This window comes from Quercus suber, unplaced genomic scaffold, assembly GCF_002906115.3.
Source record: "Quercus suber isolate HL8 unplaced genomic scaffold, Cork oak 2.0 scaffold_242, whole genome shotgun sequence".
Lineage (NCBI taxonomy): Eukaryota > Viridiplantae > Streptophyta > Magnoliopsida > Fagales > Fagaceae > Quercus > Quercus suber.
The window spans coordinates 225,264-242,588 of record NW_027069699.1 but is presented as its reverse complement, the minus strand read 5'-3'; the positions used below and the strand labels follow the sequence as shown (position 1 = coordinate 242,588).

Genomic DNA, 17,325 nt, shown 5'->3' with positions numbered 1-17,325 from the left:
GCTATAAAGCGTGAAATCCTGAAAAGTGTTGTATTCGGTGGTTTAAATGAGTCAATCACAAGTTTAGGTGTTGTGACATCTTTAGCTAGTGCTGATGCTGCTACAAGTAAGTGCTTGACAACATAATTTTTACTTTGTTTTTCTCTTCTTTTGTGGTAGTAATATACGTGTGTGTGTACGTGGGCAATATCTTGATCCTACCAATGGGCTCTCAGCTTAGCTTGGTGTGTCCTCTCTAACCCGTAATCTCAGACCCTCTCCTTGACTCCTTCAGTTCCCAAGTGTTTCCCTTTATCTTTGCTTTCTCTCTCCCCTTCCCTTATTTTCTTCCCTCCCTTGTTCAACCAACCTCTAACTCTCTACCTCTTCCACCTTTTATAGCACCTAGTTAGTGGGTTGATCATCATTATTTTCCTGTTACACACGTCCTCCCACATCCACGTAAATCCCCATGGATCCTCATGATTTTAGAGGATTTCCTCGTAACTTGTTCCAGACGCCATCTAATGTTCGGCAGCAAATTCCCTAAGGGAATTATCTAGCATTCGATCACCAACTTGGACCAACCTTGTTTTCTTGTTAGGCCACCCGGTCGGTACCTACGCCGGGCCAGACACGACCCCAGTCAAAAAGGCGCTGCTGACCATTGTGTCCCGATCTAGGAATGCCTCCCAGTGGGATGGTTCTTGCCCAATGATCTTGGGCTTCGGTCTTGCGAGCTATTCTGGGTCATTCAGGCCCAAACCCTTGCAGATGGGCCGTTCAGGTCCCTTTAGGCCAATACCCCCACAATATATATATATGTATATATATATTTAATCCTCAGTATGAAACAATTGAAACTACTTTCTGTGTAATATGATTTGGCATAGAGTTGATTAAATTTGTCATATTTAGCCATGTGACTATCATTTTAGCTGATGTCTTTTTTTAACATAGTTGGCCATCGTTTTTGATTTATAATTTAATTGAACTATGTCTTGGCTTAAATAAAAGTAAGATTAAATTTCCAACCGTTAAAATATTCACATGTAAGTAGTGTAATTGGTTAAGCAGTGAACTTTCACATCATGACCAATGACGAAAATTCCAAGGGCCTAACTCTTGGATACATAGCACAAGCTTTAAACCTCTTAAACTCACACTCATTTTCCAATGTGGGATTAACCCACTATTTTTTTCTTTTGAAAATACTAAGTATTTTTAACACACGCGCACACGGGGAGAAGGAATAAGGTTTTTTTAAAGAAACTTACAATAGTGCATATCCAAAAGGACCTAACTCTTAGATACACATCATGTGTGAAATTGTGGATGTTGTATATACGGAGTGTATATTAACAAGTAAGAGAACAATTACTGTGTTTGTAACTAACTTATGCAATTAAAAAATCCTTAATTATATTTATTGTAAATATTGTACAACATGTCTTAGATTTAGCCGATAATTTGAAGTATGTTATGTGGTATGAAACTTGTTTCTATAAGTATAGTTTTTGACCCTATATATTGATCTTGAACTAATTTTATAAAATTACAGCTTAAGGAATTGAGGAAGGATGAATCTAAAGTGACCTTGAAATCGAATGGAACAGAAGAACAAGTGGAACGATACCAAGAAGTGTTGGGGCAGAAAAGCAATTTCATTGTGCATGCCTCAGTTGCCATATTATCATTCCTTGTTTTTGGCTTAGTGCCTCCTGTGATCTATGGCTTCTCATTTTATGAGAGTGACAATAGGGAACTTCAGCCCGCAGCAGTTGCAGCAGCTTCTCTTTTATGCATCACACTACTTGCCATTGTGAAGACTTACATCCAAAAGCCAACCGAGTGGTACAACTATATCACAAGTATACTGTACTACTTGGCGATTGGGCTCGGGGTCTCTGGCATTTCTTTCTTAACAGGTTACTTGGTTAAAGAACTCATTGAGAAGCTAGGTTGGTTTGAGTCAAGTGTAGCTGCCACTCTATCCCTTCCTGAGATGAGGTTAGTGAAAACTGCTCGGGGATCCCACTAATATCCTGGGATCCGTTTGGTACATATGTTTAAAAACTGAAAATTGTTGTTTGAAAACATTTGTGCAAATACGTGTGAGTGAAAAAGTGCGTTGAAATGCGTAAAATGTTGTTTAAAAACAGAAAATGGTTGTTTGAAAACACTCACCAAACACCCCCAAAATTTCTCTATGTTTTATTTTATATTTCACCAATTACAATCTATAATATTTATTTTAAGTTTTGTTTACTTATAAATAACCAAAGTTTTTTTCTTCTTTTTTTTTTGAGAAGATAAATAACCAGAAGTTTAAAATGAAGAAAGAAAAATTATAGACATGAAATTTTGCAGTTGTTATAGGAACTGGAACACTGAGGGACAAAAAATTTATATTTTATTTTTCTTTAATAAAATTTTTGAAGCCAAAATAAATATATTATTATTATTATCATAGTATTGTGAAGTATGATGCAAAGGCCTAAGCCACCATTGTGTCCTATTGATGGCATTGACTATTGCAGTGGATTTTGCATAATATTCGAATGCTACAAGTTTACTTTTTAAGCATCAAGTTGTCACTGGTTTCAATTTTAGAGGGATTGAATGAGTGAGCTCATTGTTTCTTTGGATCCATAAGTTCAATAATGTGCTTTGCTCCTTTCAGTTTTTTAATTTTTCATTTATTATATCCGCCTGTTTATCTCGTTCCAAAGCGAAACTCACAAGTGAAATCAACAAAAAAACTGTACGGTTAAAAGAGATCAACTATAATTAAAGACTCCCTAGTTCCTAGCATATTATGTGCTGGTACTCTGGTTTGATTACTTATAAGTGGAGAAAAGAGGAACCCCGGAATTACTAAACAGATCAATTAGAGCTCCCATTCGAACCCTGAAATAATTATGAAATTCTATGCTTGAAAGCTTTCTTTTGCCCAGTTCCTCCTGTTTTCATGACAAGAGAACCAAGGCTAGATTGTGAAGGAAACCAGAGAAGAACAATAACAAATAATAAGAAAAAAAAATAAAGAACATGTTAGTAAGCACTTAACCATGCAAAACAGATTATCTTCACAAAAGAAATAAAAATTTGGATATGTGCATTTTAATCATAAGGGATTGCAAACAAAAAAAAAAAAGTCATAAGGGAGACCATAAAACTAAATTCTTTTAATTTTACCAAGTGGAATACCTAAAATACCAGCCATCAACAAAATATGCGGGGAGACAATCCTTTTAGAAGCCCGTGGTGCCGTGTAGCTCTTGTAGGACAGGCATATTGCCTAGCCCGCTACTTGATCCCAATCATCTCCTCAATTCATCCTTGTAGTACCAGTTCCACGTTAGTTTGTAAACATGCAGTATACCCCATGCACAACTTACTTTGAGAGAATTGTTCAAGCAGGGTTTGTTAAGATTTCTGAAGCATCCAGATACATATATCACCAACCTGGAACTTAATGTCTATAAAAGCAAAACAACAATAACAACAACAACAACAACAAAAATGTAAGAATAACTAGTAACATGGCTGAGTTTTCATATTCACCTTGAATAGGTTTCTGCACATAGTCACAACAAATTAGTTACGGTATATACCAAAGTGCAAAATCAAATGGGCATTAATTAAAACACTGCAAAAACACTATAATTTTGTTGTTGACCTCTTTGTGGTACACGCTTTTCAAGAATCAATTAAAACATCCATCTCGGGGAAGAATGAACAGCACTTGGCCGGGGTTACAATTGGGGATACAGTTGGGCTGAAATAGTCATTGCCCCTTTGAGAAGCTGCCACTTGTAAATACATCTTCCTTCCATGGATAAAGCTTCTCTGCTTTTCTAGTAATGTTCCCCGAGCTACTGAGTTACTTTGGGCAATCCCTGATCTATTGTAAATTACACAACTCTGGCTCTGTCTCACTATTGTAAATTACACAATTTGCTGAGACTTGAGATTCACAATTTGACTCCCTATAACTATTTTAAATCCCTTAGTGCATGTCTCACGGTTAAAAAAAATTTCCTTATTTTATTTGCTATCATGGACGCTAATTATTTATCTTAAAGATGGCAACATTTTGCTCTCTCTCTCTCTCTCTCTCTCTCCTCTTTATTGTTCTTCTCCACACACAAATCTCTCTCTTGGCTCCCCCTCAAAAAAAAACTCTCTCTTGGCTATCTTCTTTCTCTATGCAACTCTCTCTTAGCTACTCTCTCTTTTCTCATGTGCAGTAAACCTTGTTCCTACTATCACACCCTTTTTTAGAGCATTAGCATCTAGGGATGCAAAAATGTGTTTATTATACATCTTCAAAACCTACTTTATCTATTTTACCATCTCATTTTACAATTCACCTAGTGATGTAGGACAAAATCTATAATTTAATTATTGTAATTTATTAGTTTTGGTATTTAATTTGTAATTTTTATTATTTTAGGTTTAGGGTTATTATTTCCTTGTTTTTAGGTGCTTTTAATGCTTTTTAGGTCAAATTTGGTTTCTGTTATAGTTAGGTATCAATTAGGAGTTATTTTAGAATATATTTTCTTGTCTGTCAAGTTTTATAAAGCCCTTTAATAGGCCCCTAAGTCTATACATGTTTTTTTTTTTACAATTATTTAATCAATAAAATTCAGACTTTTGTCTTTCGATTCTCTGGTAGATTCCAGACCCTTTCTCCTTGTGGATTCAAGAACCCTTGTGGATTTAAGGAACTCTTGTGGATTTGAGATTATTTTATGAAGCAAACATATTTTGTTTTTTGTTTTCTAGAAGTAGATGTGTTCTACTTCTTAATGCTTCCGCATCCCGCATCAGTTGATATCAGAGCCTTGACTTAGCCTGGTCCGGTGGCTGACGTATGAGATGGTAGCAATTGCAGTGATAGAAAACTTTAGCAAGTATTACATGACGTACAACTAGCACTCACAAATATCTTTGCTAGAATGCTGTAGTTGGAGCATGGAAACAATAGGGATAACTGTCGCGGAGACATAACTCACGGACAGCCTATTAGTAAGTAAATTTCATATATGCCTTATAAGAAAATTGCAAGTTTTAATGGTTATTTTTATAAAGAAGATTTTCTTGATTGGTTACTTGATCTAGAGGATTTATTTGACTTTGAAAATATTTATTATGAGAGAAAAGTTGGACTTGCTTTATATAAACTTAGTGAGTATGCCTTACATTGGTGGGAACAAGTACAATCTGATAAAATCCGACAAGGTAAAGACAAAATTCGTTCATGGCCAAGGATGAAAAAGATGCTTGCTATCAAATTTTATCCTTTAGGTTGAGAAGAAATCTTGTCGTATGCAATACAAGATTATTATTAGCCAAGAAGTTCATACTTGAATTATTTTGAATAGCCAAATATTCCACCGCTAAAGGAAGAATTACATGTCGAAGAAAATATTGTTCTTAAGGAAGATTAATGAAGATCCTATTATAGAGAAAGATCTTGAGGTTGAGATAGTAGAGACCATTAAAGAAGGAATTATAGAGGAAGTTGTCAATGGTCTCGATGAAATGAAGTTAGATGATTGCAACATTCAAACTCCTATTATTTTATTGGGAGACACCAAAAAAAATTTTATTGATTTTATTGGGGTGGAAAGATTTGATTTGATCATTGACTCTTATTTGGTAAATATTGTCAATTACATGAAGATCAAGGGAGAAGAAGTTCAAGTTTTCTAATTAATGACTTTCAAGTTTGGCAAGAAGACAAAGGAGATGAAGTATTCAAAGTATTTGTTCTCTTGACATGGGAGATTTCAGATTTCAAAGATGAACTCGAGGACGAGTTTGTTTCAAGTGGAGGAGTCTAATGTAGGACAGAATCTACAATTTAATTATTGTAATTTATTAGTTTTCGTATTTAATTTGCAATTTTCATTATTTTAGGTTTAGGGTTATTATTTTCTTGTTTTTAGGTGCTTTTAATGCTTTTTAGGTCAAATTTGGTTCCTGTTATGGTTATGTATCAATTAGGAGTTATTTTAGAATATATTTTCTTGTTTATCAAGTTTTACAGAGCCCTTTAATAGGCCCCTAAGTCTGTACACTTTTTTTTGAAAATTATTCAATCAATAAAATTCAAACTTTTGTTTTTCTATTCTCTGGTGGATTCCAGAGCCTTTCTCCTTGTAGATTCAAGGACCCTTGTGGATTCAAGGAACCCTCATGGATTTGAGGTTATTTTTTGAAGCAAACGTGTTTTGTTTCTTATTTTCTAGAAGTAGATGTATTCTGCTTCTTGATGCTTTCGCATCCCGCATCACCTAACATCCCAGTTTTATTTTTACATACAACTCTGTTGGATCATAAGCTGTGCCAATCCACCTCAAAACCAATTGGTGATGAGGAAGACACACTCAAATCTTTTATGGCATTCAACATCATGCCTCATTGGCCTATTTTTAGAGTGGTTGTCGGGAGTCAAATCGTGGTCCCCTCAACAATACCTTGGCTCTAATACCATTTGTCGGACCGTTAACTGTGTCATTCTACCTTAAAACCAATTGGTGATGAGAAAGACATATTCAAATCTTTTATGGAATTTGATATCATGCCTTGCATGCCTATTTTTTGAGTAGTTGTAAGGAATTAAATTGTGATCCCCAACAAACTCATTAAAATAATATTAACTATACCAACAAATAATATAAACAAATCAATTCTCTCTCTTTCTCTCTCATCTCTCTATTCCCTATTTTCCTCTCTTCCTCTCTCATTCAATTAAAATGTGTTTTTATTTTTACAACCCATGAATAATAGGGTTGTATATATACAACTTTACTATTTACAGATGCTAAAAAAAGTACATACTCATAGACGGGTAATGTTTTATTTCAGTGTCTTGATTGTTAAAATAGAAATTTAAGATTTTTTTCGACCCTAATGCTAATGTAATTATGCGGCATACACATGCTTTTCATATATAAAAAGTCTTAGCCATGTATCACTCCTAGGAAATTCCTAACACTATTTTAATTAGATTTCTTGTCCCGCACGTGGCTACTTGCTAGCCACCTTTGGACAAGGACGTTAAGAAGCTCCAACTTTGTGGGCTGGATCTATTTGGTGTCATGCACCCAACCATAGTTGTCAGTATCGTACGATACGCGATACGCATGGTTTTAAAAACTGAACTAGTCATCAAACCATTTAAAAAAAAAAATTTGGTTCAACCCCAGTTCTTGCCCGATTTTTGACCGGTTGTTGACTGGTTTTAGGGGTTTTAACTAGACTGGCTCCCGGTTCCCAGTTGAACCGGTCGAACCGGCCGGTCCAGTCCAGTTTTTAAAACATAAGTGATACGTATCGTATCGTATGTAAAAAGTTCTGTATTGTATCGGCATATTGTAAGTTCTCATGAATTGTATGATACAGTGCACGTATTGTATGAATCAAATTGTATCGTAAAATTGTACGTATCATACGATACATAGAAAAATGCTTTAAAATGAGATTTTTTGTTAAAATTTGTACTTTTATTTGAATCTAACAAGTTGTTAGACTTGTTTTTAACACAAAATTATTAGTTTACTTAATTTGGCCTAATAAAATAACATATTTATAAGTTTTTTTCCCCTCTCTTTTTCCTATAAAATTTACACTACACAGTACACACTTACACTTCACTTTAATATTTGCAAATTTATTTTCTATACTATGAATAAGATATTAATTGACAATATAATTATTTTTTATTTTTGTCATTATTGTTATAAGTCCAAGAAACTAGAATGCCAAGAAGAAATTTTTTTTTTTAATTATTAAAATAAAAAGAACAAGGAGAGATAGTAAATGTTAATGACGATGAAGAAAATTTTAATAAAGAAATAAATTTGTAAAATGATAAACATGATGACAGCATTGATTTAGATGGGGTTTATTAGGCAATATGATGAAAATAAATTATTATTTTTTGATAATTTGTAATATATTATCACATTTAAATTTAAACCATTTGAATGTGTATGTTATAAACACATACTAGGTTGATTTATTTAGTTAGCTTGTTAAATATTGTTACATAAGTGATGAATAAATTAGTCATTAGTTGAACATATTTAAAATTTATAATGAATATACCATTTATATATGTATATCTATAATTTTTTATAAATTTTATTAAGTGTTTGTGTCTCTTACGATACACGATACAGAAAAATCAAAAATCAATTCACGATATTATTCATGGCAATATGATGAAAATAAATTATTATTTTTTGATAATTTGTAATATATTATCACATTTAAATTTAAACCATTTGAATGTGTATGTTATAAACACATACTAGGTTGATTTATTTAGTTAGCTTGTTAAATATTGTTACATAAGTGATGAATAAATTAGTCATTAGTTGAACATATTTAAAATTTATAATGAATATACCATTTATATATGTATATCTATAATTTTTTATAAATTTTATTAAGTGTTTGTGTCTCTTACGATACACGATACAGAAAAATCAAAAATCAATTCACGATATTATTCACGTTTTAACAACTATGTTAACTTCTCCCTCCCAACTGAAAATTATGATGCTTGGAGGAAAGACGGTTTGTCAGTTTCTTTTGCTTAATTGAATTGTTTTAGCAAAAAAAACAAAAAAACAAAAAACAAAAAACAAAAAATCAGATTTGCTAAGTCATGATATTATTCAAAAATAAAATTTCTGAATTTTGACATTACATTTTTTATGTGAATCATATCTTAACAAACATCATTTCTAAGACGGCAATGACGATGCCATTTACTCCTGTTTCTATTTATTTATATTTCTATTACCAAAAAAATAAAATCCAGATCTAAGAACTAGTGGGTGAGTTGATGACAATGGAGTTAGAGGCGGTGTAATGGAGGATAGAATTGTATGGTCGGACCAAAAAGAGAATCTGTGAATTTGAGTAGTTGAACCAAGAATCAGTTGGTGGAGGTGAGGAACAAACGATACCGGAGGTTAAGCCAGCAATGAGAGCTACCAACGATGAGTGGCACTGACAAACCTGAGAGTGGTTTGGTGGCTCAGTGGCTCTGGTTTGTGGGGAGGAAGAACTTGAGAGTGAGAAGGGAGAGCGAAAACAGAGAGGGAGAGAGAGCGTGAAAGAGGCTGAGGAATTGAAAGTATCAGGGTGAGAGCGAGAGAAGTAAAATTTTTTACCAAAAATATTTTACACAAATTTGCCTTGGTTGATTTAGTTGACTAAAAATATTTTACTTTTGACTAAGGCTGCATTTGTTTCACCTGAAAAGCATTTCAGGAAATCATATTACACCATGCCATGTGTTTGGTTGCGCATGAAAAATTTGGTCAAACAGAAAATCATTTCCGTTGATTGTAAAATATTTCTGGTTAAAGTGTAAAATAGATTACAGATCTATTTTACCTTCAAACCATTTCCCAAAAAAATAAAATTAAAAATTAAAAATTAAAAAAAAAAAAGAAAAAGAATCGAACCACACCTAAAGAGAGAGCACAAGCACACTCCTCACACAGTCCAAAACCCATCTCCAAGCTCACCTCAGCCAAGCTCCAGCTAGCCCAACCAAGCTCCAGCCAGCCTACATCATGCCACCCCACCGCCTAGATCACGCACCGGCCAAGCTTCCTCTTTTTTCTCTCTTCTTCCTCAACGTCGCCGCCATCTAGATCGAAGCCTTGCATCTCGTTCTTGTCGTCACCACCCAAGACCAATCTCATTCTCAACCCACCCAAGACCGATCTCGTCGCCACCGCTAAAGACCGATCTCTCTTTCCCGATCTATCTCTGTTTCCCTCAATCTCTCAATCTCTCTCTTTGATCTCTAATTTTTGTTGCTGTTGTTGTGGTGGTGTGGGTGGTGGTGTTTTGGTGGGTTTTGTGTGGATAGTGGTGGATTTTCTATGGGTGTTGGTGGATTTTCTGATATAAAATTTGTTTGGAAGCTGAGAAAATGTGATAAATTTGTAGGAAAATAACATTTTCAGAATGTTACCAAACACTAGAAATCGTTTTCCAAACTATTTTCCATTGCACACCCAAACGCCTGGATTTTAATTTCCTTACAGGAATTCATTTTCCCCTGCATTCATTTTACACTCGAAATTCGATTTACATCGAATCAAACGCAGCCTAAATATACTTTACTTTTGACTAAATATTTTACTACAAAACAAACACGATAAAATGAGAAACTATTTTTCTAAAAATATTTTTCATCGAAACAAACGAAGTGTAAGTTTCTCTCTTCAATGTCAAATTTTTGTTATAATTTAGGTTGAACTCCTTTGCAGAGTTTAGCTTTGACTTCTTCTGCCATCTTTGACTATTAGGCTCCGAGTTTAGTTTGGAGAAAAACTCTTCAAACTTTTCATATATTTTTTTATTGTATGTATGTGGATTTTGAAAATCTAACAATTAAATTGTATATTTTTATTATATCCTTAATATTTGTAAAATTTCAAGAAAATCAAAGATCAATTTCAATTTTATCAATCAAATGTTTAAATTTCAAGTTTTTATAGCCTAAAATTTTGCATAAAAAACAAATTTATTGATTGAATAGTAAAAAAAATTCAATTTGAACAAAATTTGACATGTGGGTTATGAACATAATAAACATGCAATCCAACGGTTAGATTTTTAATATTCACTTTTAATCAAAAAATATGAGGAATTTGAAAGATTCATCTCCAAACCTTTTCCTTTCATTATTTATTTATATATTTATTATTATATAAAATTTTAAAGTGTGGAGGACCCAAGCTTCTTCATAGCCAACTCATCTCATAAACTATATTACTACTAAGTTTATTTAATAATTAATACTAAAATATAATTTTAAAAAAAAAAAAAAAAAAAAAAAAAAACACTTCAATCACAAACTCACCGTTAGCTTCTTCTCTAAAGACCCTCCCTTAAAAGTTACCATAGTTTTTTAATAGAGTTGTAATGCGTTTTTGTGTTAAAATCCTCTTTTCTCTCCCTTCTGTATGTGTTTGTTTCTAAAAAAAAAAAAATAATAATAATAATAATAATAGAATAAAAAGCTTATTCTTTAAAGGGTCAAAGGGGATTTGGAATATAAGAACAATCAATGACAATTACCAGAAATTATTTAATTACGTGCAAGTACTACTTTGCTCATGCTAATTAAAGCCATAAATGTAAAAACATTTAGATTACAAATTTGATAACAAATTCTTTACAAATTCATAACTTAAATAAATAATCCGATGGCAATTAGACAACTTTATTGAAATATAAATAACATTCGAGGATTACATTGGGTCGTACCCGTACCTCAATTATGCCCTTAGAAACAAAAGCTTTATTTTACACCTATAAAGTAAAAATAAACCTTGACGCACACATTTTCAATTGCATTCAGGTCCAAGCTTGGCTTTATTTTCATTTTCCCATCAATTCTTCTTCCATGAACGAATCAGCACAGAGATATGCAGCGTCGACCGTATTGCAGATAAAGATAGTGCGTAAATAACAGAAAACAGAATCATAAGGATTAAAGCATAGGTACATAAAAAAGAAACCGGGAATATGATTGTCATCGAAGCAATATAGCAGACAGAGAGGGAGCCAAGGGCTGCGCGGAGTATAACATACCCGGATGGAATGACGAGAAGAACTATTGTGTATGAGAGCATAAATGTCAAAGTATTTGTTATCAGGAATACCCAAAAAGATAAAAATGTACTGCCAATGGCTGCCCCTGCCATGTTTGTAAGATAAGGAGAAGTTTCATTGAAACCTCTGTAGGGCTTATGAGTAGCATTGGACAGACTGCTTCCTGGATAGTAGTAATCTTGCCAAAGTCCCCCTGGAGGGCTCAGTACTCCTTGATAAGTCACTGTCATAAGCAAAGTAGCAACCACCAAAACCACATTGCGCCTGTCGTCCGATATTTTCGCCCATTTGTCAACCTGGAGTAATCGTATTTCCTCGAGAGATAAGACTATGGAACGTAGGTAACGTGCACATTTATTAACTTCAGCACGCTGTAACATTTCACTGATCTCCATGCTGCTTCTGCTGTACTCTACTCCTTCTTGCCGTTTTACCAAGATGCCCCCTGCTGTGTCACCCATTAAATTCTCGGCATTTATATCAACACCAGAATCTAGTAACAGCCTCACAGCCTGCATAATGTAGTCTGATACACCGTCACTAATTTCATCAATGTGAATTATTCAAGTCTTGATATATAGTTGATACCATCCCTTTTGTTAATCCAAATGCATTAACTTTTTTACCATTAGTCTATACTCTGTAGCAGTAGATTATAAATAATAATAAAAAAGTCTGTAGGCAGTACACTACAAACAGAGCAAGAGTGATAGAGAGCGAGAGAGGGAGAGTGCAAGAGATATGTACCGCCGTACTGGCGATGGTGGTCACCGGCTTGGACTGGAGCCGGAGCCCAGAAGAACACAGACTCACGGATTCACGGTTATTTAATTGGCGACTGAAAGGAGCAGGTCCACTACAAACACAGTAACTAGACAGATTTGTTTTGGGGTTTTTTTTTTCCCTCTGGTGATTTGGAATACGTTTAAAGGAGTAATTTAGGTTTCGTTCCTAGTTAGTGTTTGGACAGCCAGGGCCCCAGGGTGAATGGGCCATTATATGGATAGTACTTATTTGCACTAATTTAATTTTATTCTTTTGGTACCAACTTAGTTCTTTGGGTTTTCTGGACTGCTTAAAAATTTCAAAAGCTAAAGTAATTTTATGATTTTTTTTAGAAGGGTTCTATTTGGTTTGAATGTCACTCATCCCTCGTAACCTATCACTCAAACTCCTAACTCTATTCTTATTAACTCTATCTCAAATAAACTCATAACCCTGCTTGGTGGGTCGTTTGAGTGGAATATCTCAATAGATTTTTCAATTCAAACACTCACCTTTGTGTCAATCACTAAGTCCCACCAAAATCAATTACAAAGCAGGTGTACAAAGCAATATGTGAAAGTTGAAGAGAGGAAATGAGAGTGAATCAGGGAAATCAATAAAAGCTGAAATTGGAATAGTGCATGTACCCGTTGGTGACAATAAGTTCTCTGCACTTGCTCTGCATGGGATGGGACTTGACCTGCTGTCGGGACCCACTTGACTTTAGTTAATTACAAGTTTGCCACCACCACCCATATCTCATGATCCGGAAACAACCAAATTGTGATCCTATTTTCTATCACTTTCACTCACTTTTATGTGTGATCAGAAACTAAAACAAAGCCAAACAAGCACAACTAATGTGGATCTCACTAAAAGTAAGTGATAGGTGATAAAAATTAGGCAAATTAAATATGGCCTTAATCTCTTGATCTAAATTTTACTTTTAGAGGCAAAATTCGAAAATTTCAAGGGGACAGTATGCAAATTTTCTTCTAAAGCTACAAGTGTTTTTACCTACTCTAAGGAAATTTTTAAAAAGCTAGGGGGCCATGGCTCCCCCTGGCTACGCCAGTAGAAGAAGAGATATTTTTAAATTAAAAAAAAAATTATATTATAGTATTTTAAGGATTAACTATATTATCTTATATTTTTCTATTCTTGTATAATATGTTTGAAACTATTTAAATTTTAAAATAATTTAAAAGAAGCTTACTGAAATTTCCTAATTATACAAAATGAACTTTTATTTTCCTTTCAGCTTTAAAGTCCAAAGTCAGCTACTCGTACCAAAAATGCAACAAATGATAACTGAATAGTGCCGTGGATACAACTTATTTTTGCGAAACTGTTCATACTGGGAAAAAAAACGCAGAAAAATGCAAATGTGAGGAAAAGTGAATCCAAACAAATACATAGTGAGATGGTCAGATTATTTTCTTTTGGGCAAATTACAGGTTATCTATATGTGGTTTGACCTAAATTTAAGTTGTTTATCTGGAGTTTAAAAATTGACACATTGCCCCTACCTTATTACTTTTTCCATCAAACATTAAAAAATAAATAAAAATTAAAAATTAAAAAAAAAAATCAAAGAAAAGAAGATCAAAAAGTAGCATTTGTAAAAATTTAGAAACTTGGGCTCATGAACTTCAATAGAACAATATAAAGTATAAACTCTAAAAGTTATGAGTTGTATACAATTAAGAGGTAAAACAAAAAAGAGACCAATAATAATCTGTATACGCAACAACTCTGTAGCTAGATCAAGAAAAATTAAAAACAAGACAAGAAATCAAGCTCCACAACCCCACCGTGAGAAGATAAGAAGCTGCAAAATAAGAAAACAATCCAAGTTTTGAAAGCCCCCAGTATTCAAAGGAAAACCACAAACCCATCTCTACCGTTACTCCATCACAAACTTCTTCAAAATTCAGACAAACCATTCCAAACTCTTTGCAAGAAAATTAAAACTCCACAAAAAAATAATAAATTAATTAATAACAGAGAAATTGGAGAGAAAGCAAATGGACAAAGAAGAACCACCGTTTCTATTTCCATCACCACATCTCTCATCATACTCACTTATGTTTTAAGGAAAAAATAAATGAGGTGGATTACGGAACTTTAACGAAACTTATCTTAAGTGGATAAAGTGTTAATTTTTAAACTATAAATAGACAACTTAAATTCAGGTCAAATTACAAGGAGAATTTGTACCAGCTGGGGGGTATTGTTAGGCATAGTTTGTATGTTGTATGATAAGAGTGCTGGTTTGTATGTTGTATGATAAGACGAGGCTGGTGTTGGGATGCAGTGCAGGCCGTGAGGATGCAGTGCAGGCTGTGATGCAACAGTGATGCAGGCTATGATGCAGTGCTGTGCAGGCTATGATGTGCAGGCGGTGATGCAGCAGTGAGTATACGTGCCTAAGTGTCCATATGTGAGATACATTAGAGTTGGCTAGGACTATGCAAGTTAGTTAGAATCAGTAAGAGACTGATGGGTCTTTGACAATTGTCTTAGTGTTGTATAAGAGACCAAGGAGTTGTACAGTAGACAACCAAGCAAAGTGTATAATTTGCCCTATTTCAAGATAACCAAATAATTCAAAAAGTTTTTTCATTTTGTTTTATTTTTAAATTCTCATTTAATCTCTTGATAAACCTTTATGTACTTCATTTTCTTTCTATCTTTAATTTTCCTCATCTTTTAATTTTTGTTGGATTTCCCGTGAAGTTAGCTAACATTGATCTTTGAAGTTGAATGGGAACAAGAAAAGTCACATTAATTTTGTATCCATATTATATGATTTTTTTTTTTTTTTAACTTTATTTGCTACAAATGCTAATATGAGAGCAAGGTCTAAAAAAACATAAATCTTTGAAAGAATTGTAAAATGGAGAGGTTGATAGTTTTGAGATCTAACCAGAGTTCAACCGCAATAATGTCATAACTAATTTGATATTAACTAAATACAAAAAATAAAATAAATTTGTAAAAAATAGTAACCTTGATTAAAAAAATTATCTACTAATAAAAAATGAATAATTTTCAAACATATATACTTGAGAAAAGAAAATAACAAGATAATATAGTTGATCCTTCAGGTACATGGCATAATTACATGGAAAACAAATATTTCACAGTTTCTAACAAAATTTTTATTTTATTTTGAGTGAAGACTAATTAGTGATTAAAATAAAATCATACAATGAAAAATTATATATGTCATGATAAAAAAATAAAATGAAACTTTATTTATTTTATTAATATTTTATAATTGGTATTTTTTTTTTCTCAAGATTCAAATCCATCATTCCTCATTGTAATAATTATTGTGTTAAAAAAACAATTGAACTTATATTTTATTAATTGAAACTCCTAATTATTTTAAGAATAAATATTTTTGATTCCAAAACAAGCATCAAAATCTAACCCACGACTTTTTTGCCAAAATAATCTTGTGGTTTGGTTTTTAAAAAATAGAAACCTGTTGCCAAAATACTCAAATTAATCTATACCCTCAACTTTTTCTTTGGAAATTTTTTTTTATAATATTCAGGTGGCTAGTTTTAAATGGTAAACATCAAAATGATGTATGTATGTATCCATATATATATATATAAGAAACAGATTTCAATTTGTCAATTTTGAGATATGTTATAAAAAAAATATTGTATAATTAGCACTGCTCTAAAATCTTTGACATGTATTTATGGTTTTGATCACTGGATACCGGATAGCAATGGCTAGGACACTTGCTTCATATCATTCACAACACAAATTTTAGGTTAGTAAATAATTGAGAAAAGGAGAGAGCTTGCCTCGGGCTGATTTGTAGATACGGCAACGTGCAACACAGTGTTGCCTTCCTCATCCTTCCAGTTCAGTATTTTCCTCTTCCATGGCATGGTTTTTTTAGACTTGTTTTGTCGGAGCCGTTCCACCAAGCGTTTAAAAGCCTCTAGCTTTTTCCATTTTACCGCAACATGTAAAGCAGTCTCATTTCTAATCGTCACATCTTCAATAGAATCAGGACAGACTTTTAGAAATTCGACCAATAGATCATGGTGATCCTCTGTTGCTGCTGCATAATGCAAAGGAGTCATACCCTCCCTTCCTTTGACACGAACAAGGTCCCCATCAACCTTTAGAAGCCAACGCACCACCTGGGTTTTCCCATTCAGTAAAGCAACGTGAATGGGGCTAAGCCCATCCGGATTCAGCTTCCTGACAAATGAGGGCTTTAATCTTAGCATCTCCATGGCGAATGGGATATGTGTCTCCGTAGCAGATGCAACTTTGTGCAAAGGAGTTTCAACAAATGGTAGCTCATCAATGTGCTCCAAAAGTTTTACATCCTCCTTAATCAAGTTGTAAAAATCATTAATATCCCCCCCTAGAGCAGCCTGGTTCAACCTCTCAATTCTCGCAGCCTGGTTCAACTTCTCAACTCTCTCATCCTCCATTTTATAGAGAAGGCTGATATAATAAGGCCTAGGGTTTCCTTGGTATGAAAGAAGATAATGAAAATTTAGTTGTTATATATAACGGCTAGCAGGAGTGAACAAAACGATGGGAGTACTAATTATGTTATTTGCTAGAGCTAGGGGTCTCTTTTTATAGAAGCTGCAAGACTGGAGATGAGGAGCAAATAATTATGTTCTTTGCAAGAGCTAGGGGTCTCTTTTTATAGAAGCTGTAAGACTGGAGATTGTGGCAAAGGATTGGACATTTGAAGTCAAGGTATGCCAAGCATTAAAAAATGACTTAGCATCTTCCTTGAAAGTTATGCTTGATAATGGCTTTTAATAAAATACAATTCATGGTAGTGAAAATATTAGCAATTTCTTTATTTTCTTATATTTTCATTTTTCAAGGAGAAGAAATTTGTTGTGGCCAAAAGTCACCGTT

General features: G+C 33.5%; 1 protein-coding gene across 1 annotated transcript; it reads right to left on the bottom strand.

The window, feature by feature from the left end:
* Positions 1-11,420: 11,420 nt before the first annotated feature.
* LOC136070558 (ankyrin repeat-containing protein BDA1-like) lies at positions 11,421-16,880 on the bottom strand. The gene is made up of 2 exons (XM_065780647.1): positions 16,236-16,880; positions 11,421-12,155 (listed from the first exon to the last, which is right to left on the bottom strand). The coding sequence occupies exons 1-2, from the start codon at positions 16,878-16,880 to the stop codon at positions 11,421-11,423; spliced, it is 1,380 nt and encodes a 459-aa protein (XP_065636719.1).
* Positions 16,881-17,325: the final 445 nt, after the last annotated feature.

What these genes read in the sequence shown, in the direction of transcription:
- LOC136070558 (XM_065780647.1), bottom strand. Translation starts at nt 16,880, where the DNA reads ATGGAGGATGAGAGAGTTGAGAAGTTGAACCAGGCTGCGAGAATTGAG. An exon ending in TATCTACAAATCAGCCCGAG is followed by an intron (nt 12,156 to 16,235) that starts GCAAGCTCTCTC and finishes TACATTATGCAG; the next exon opens with GCTGTGAGGCTGTTACTAGA.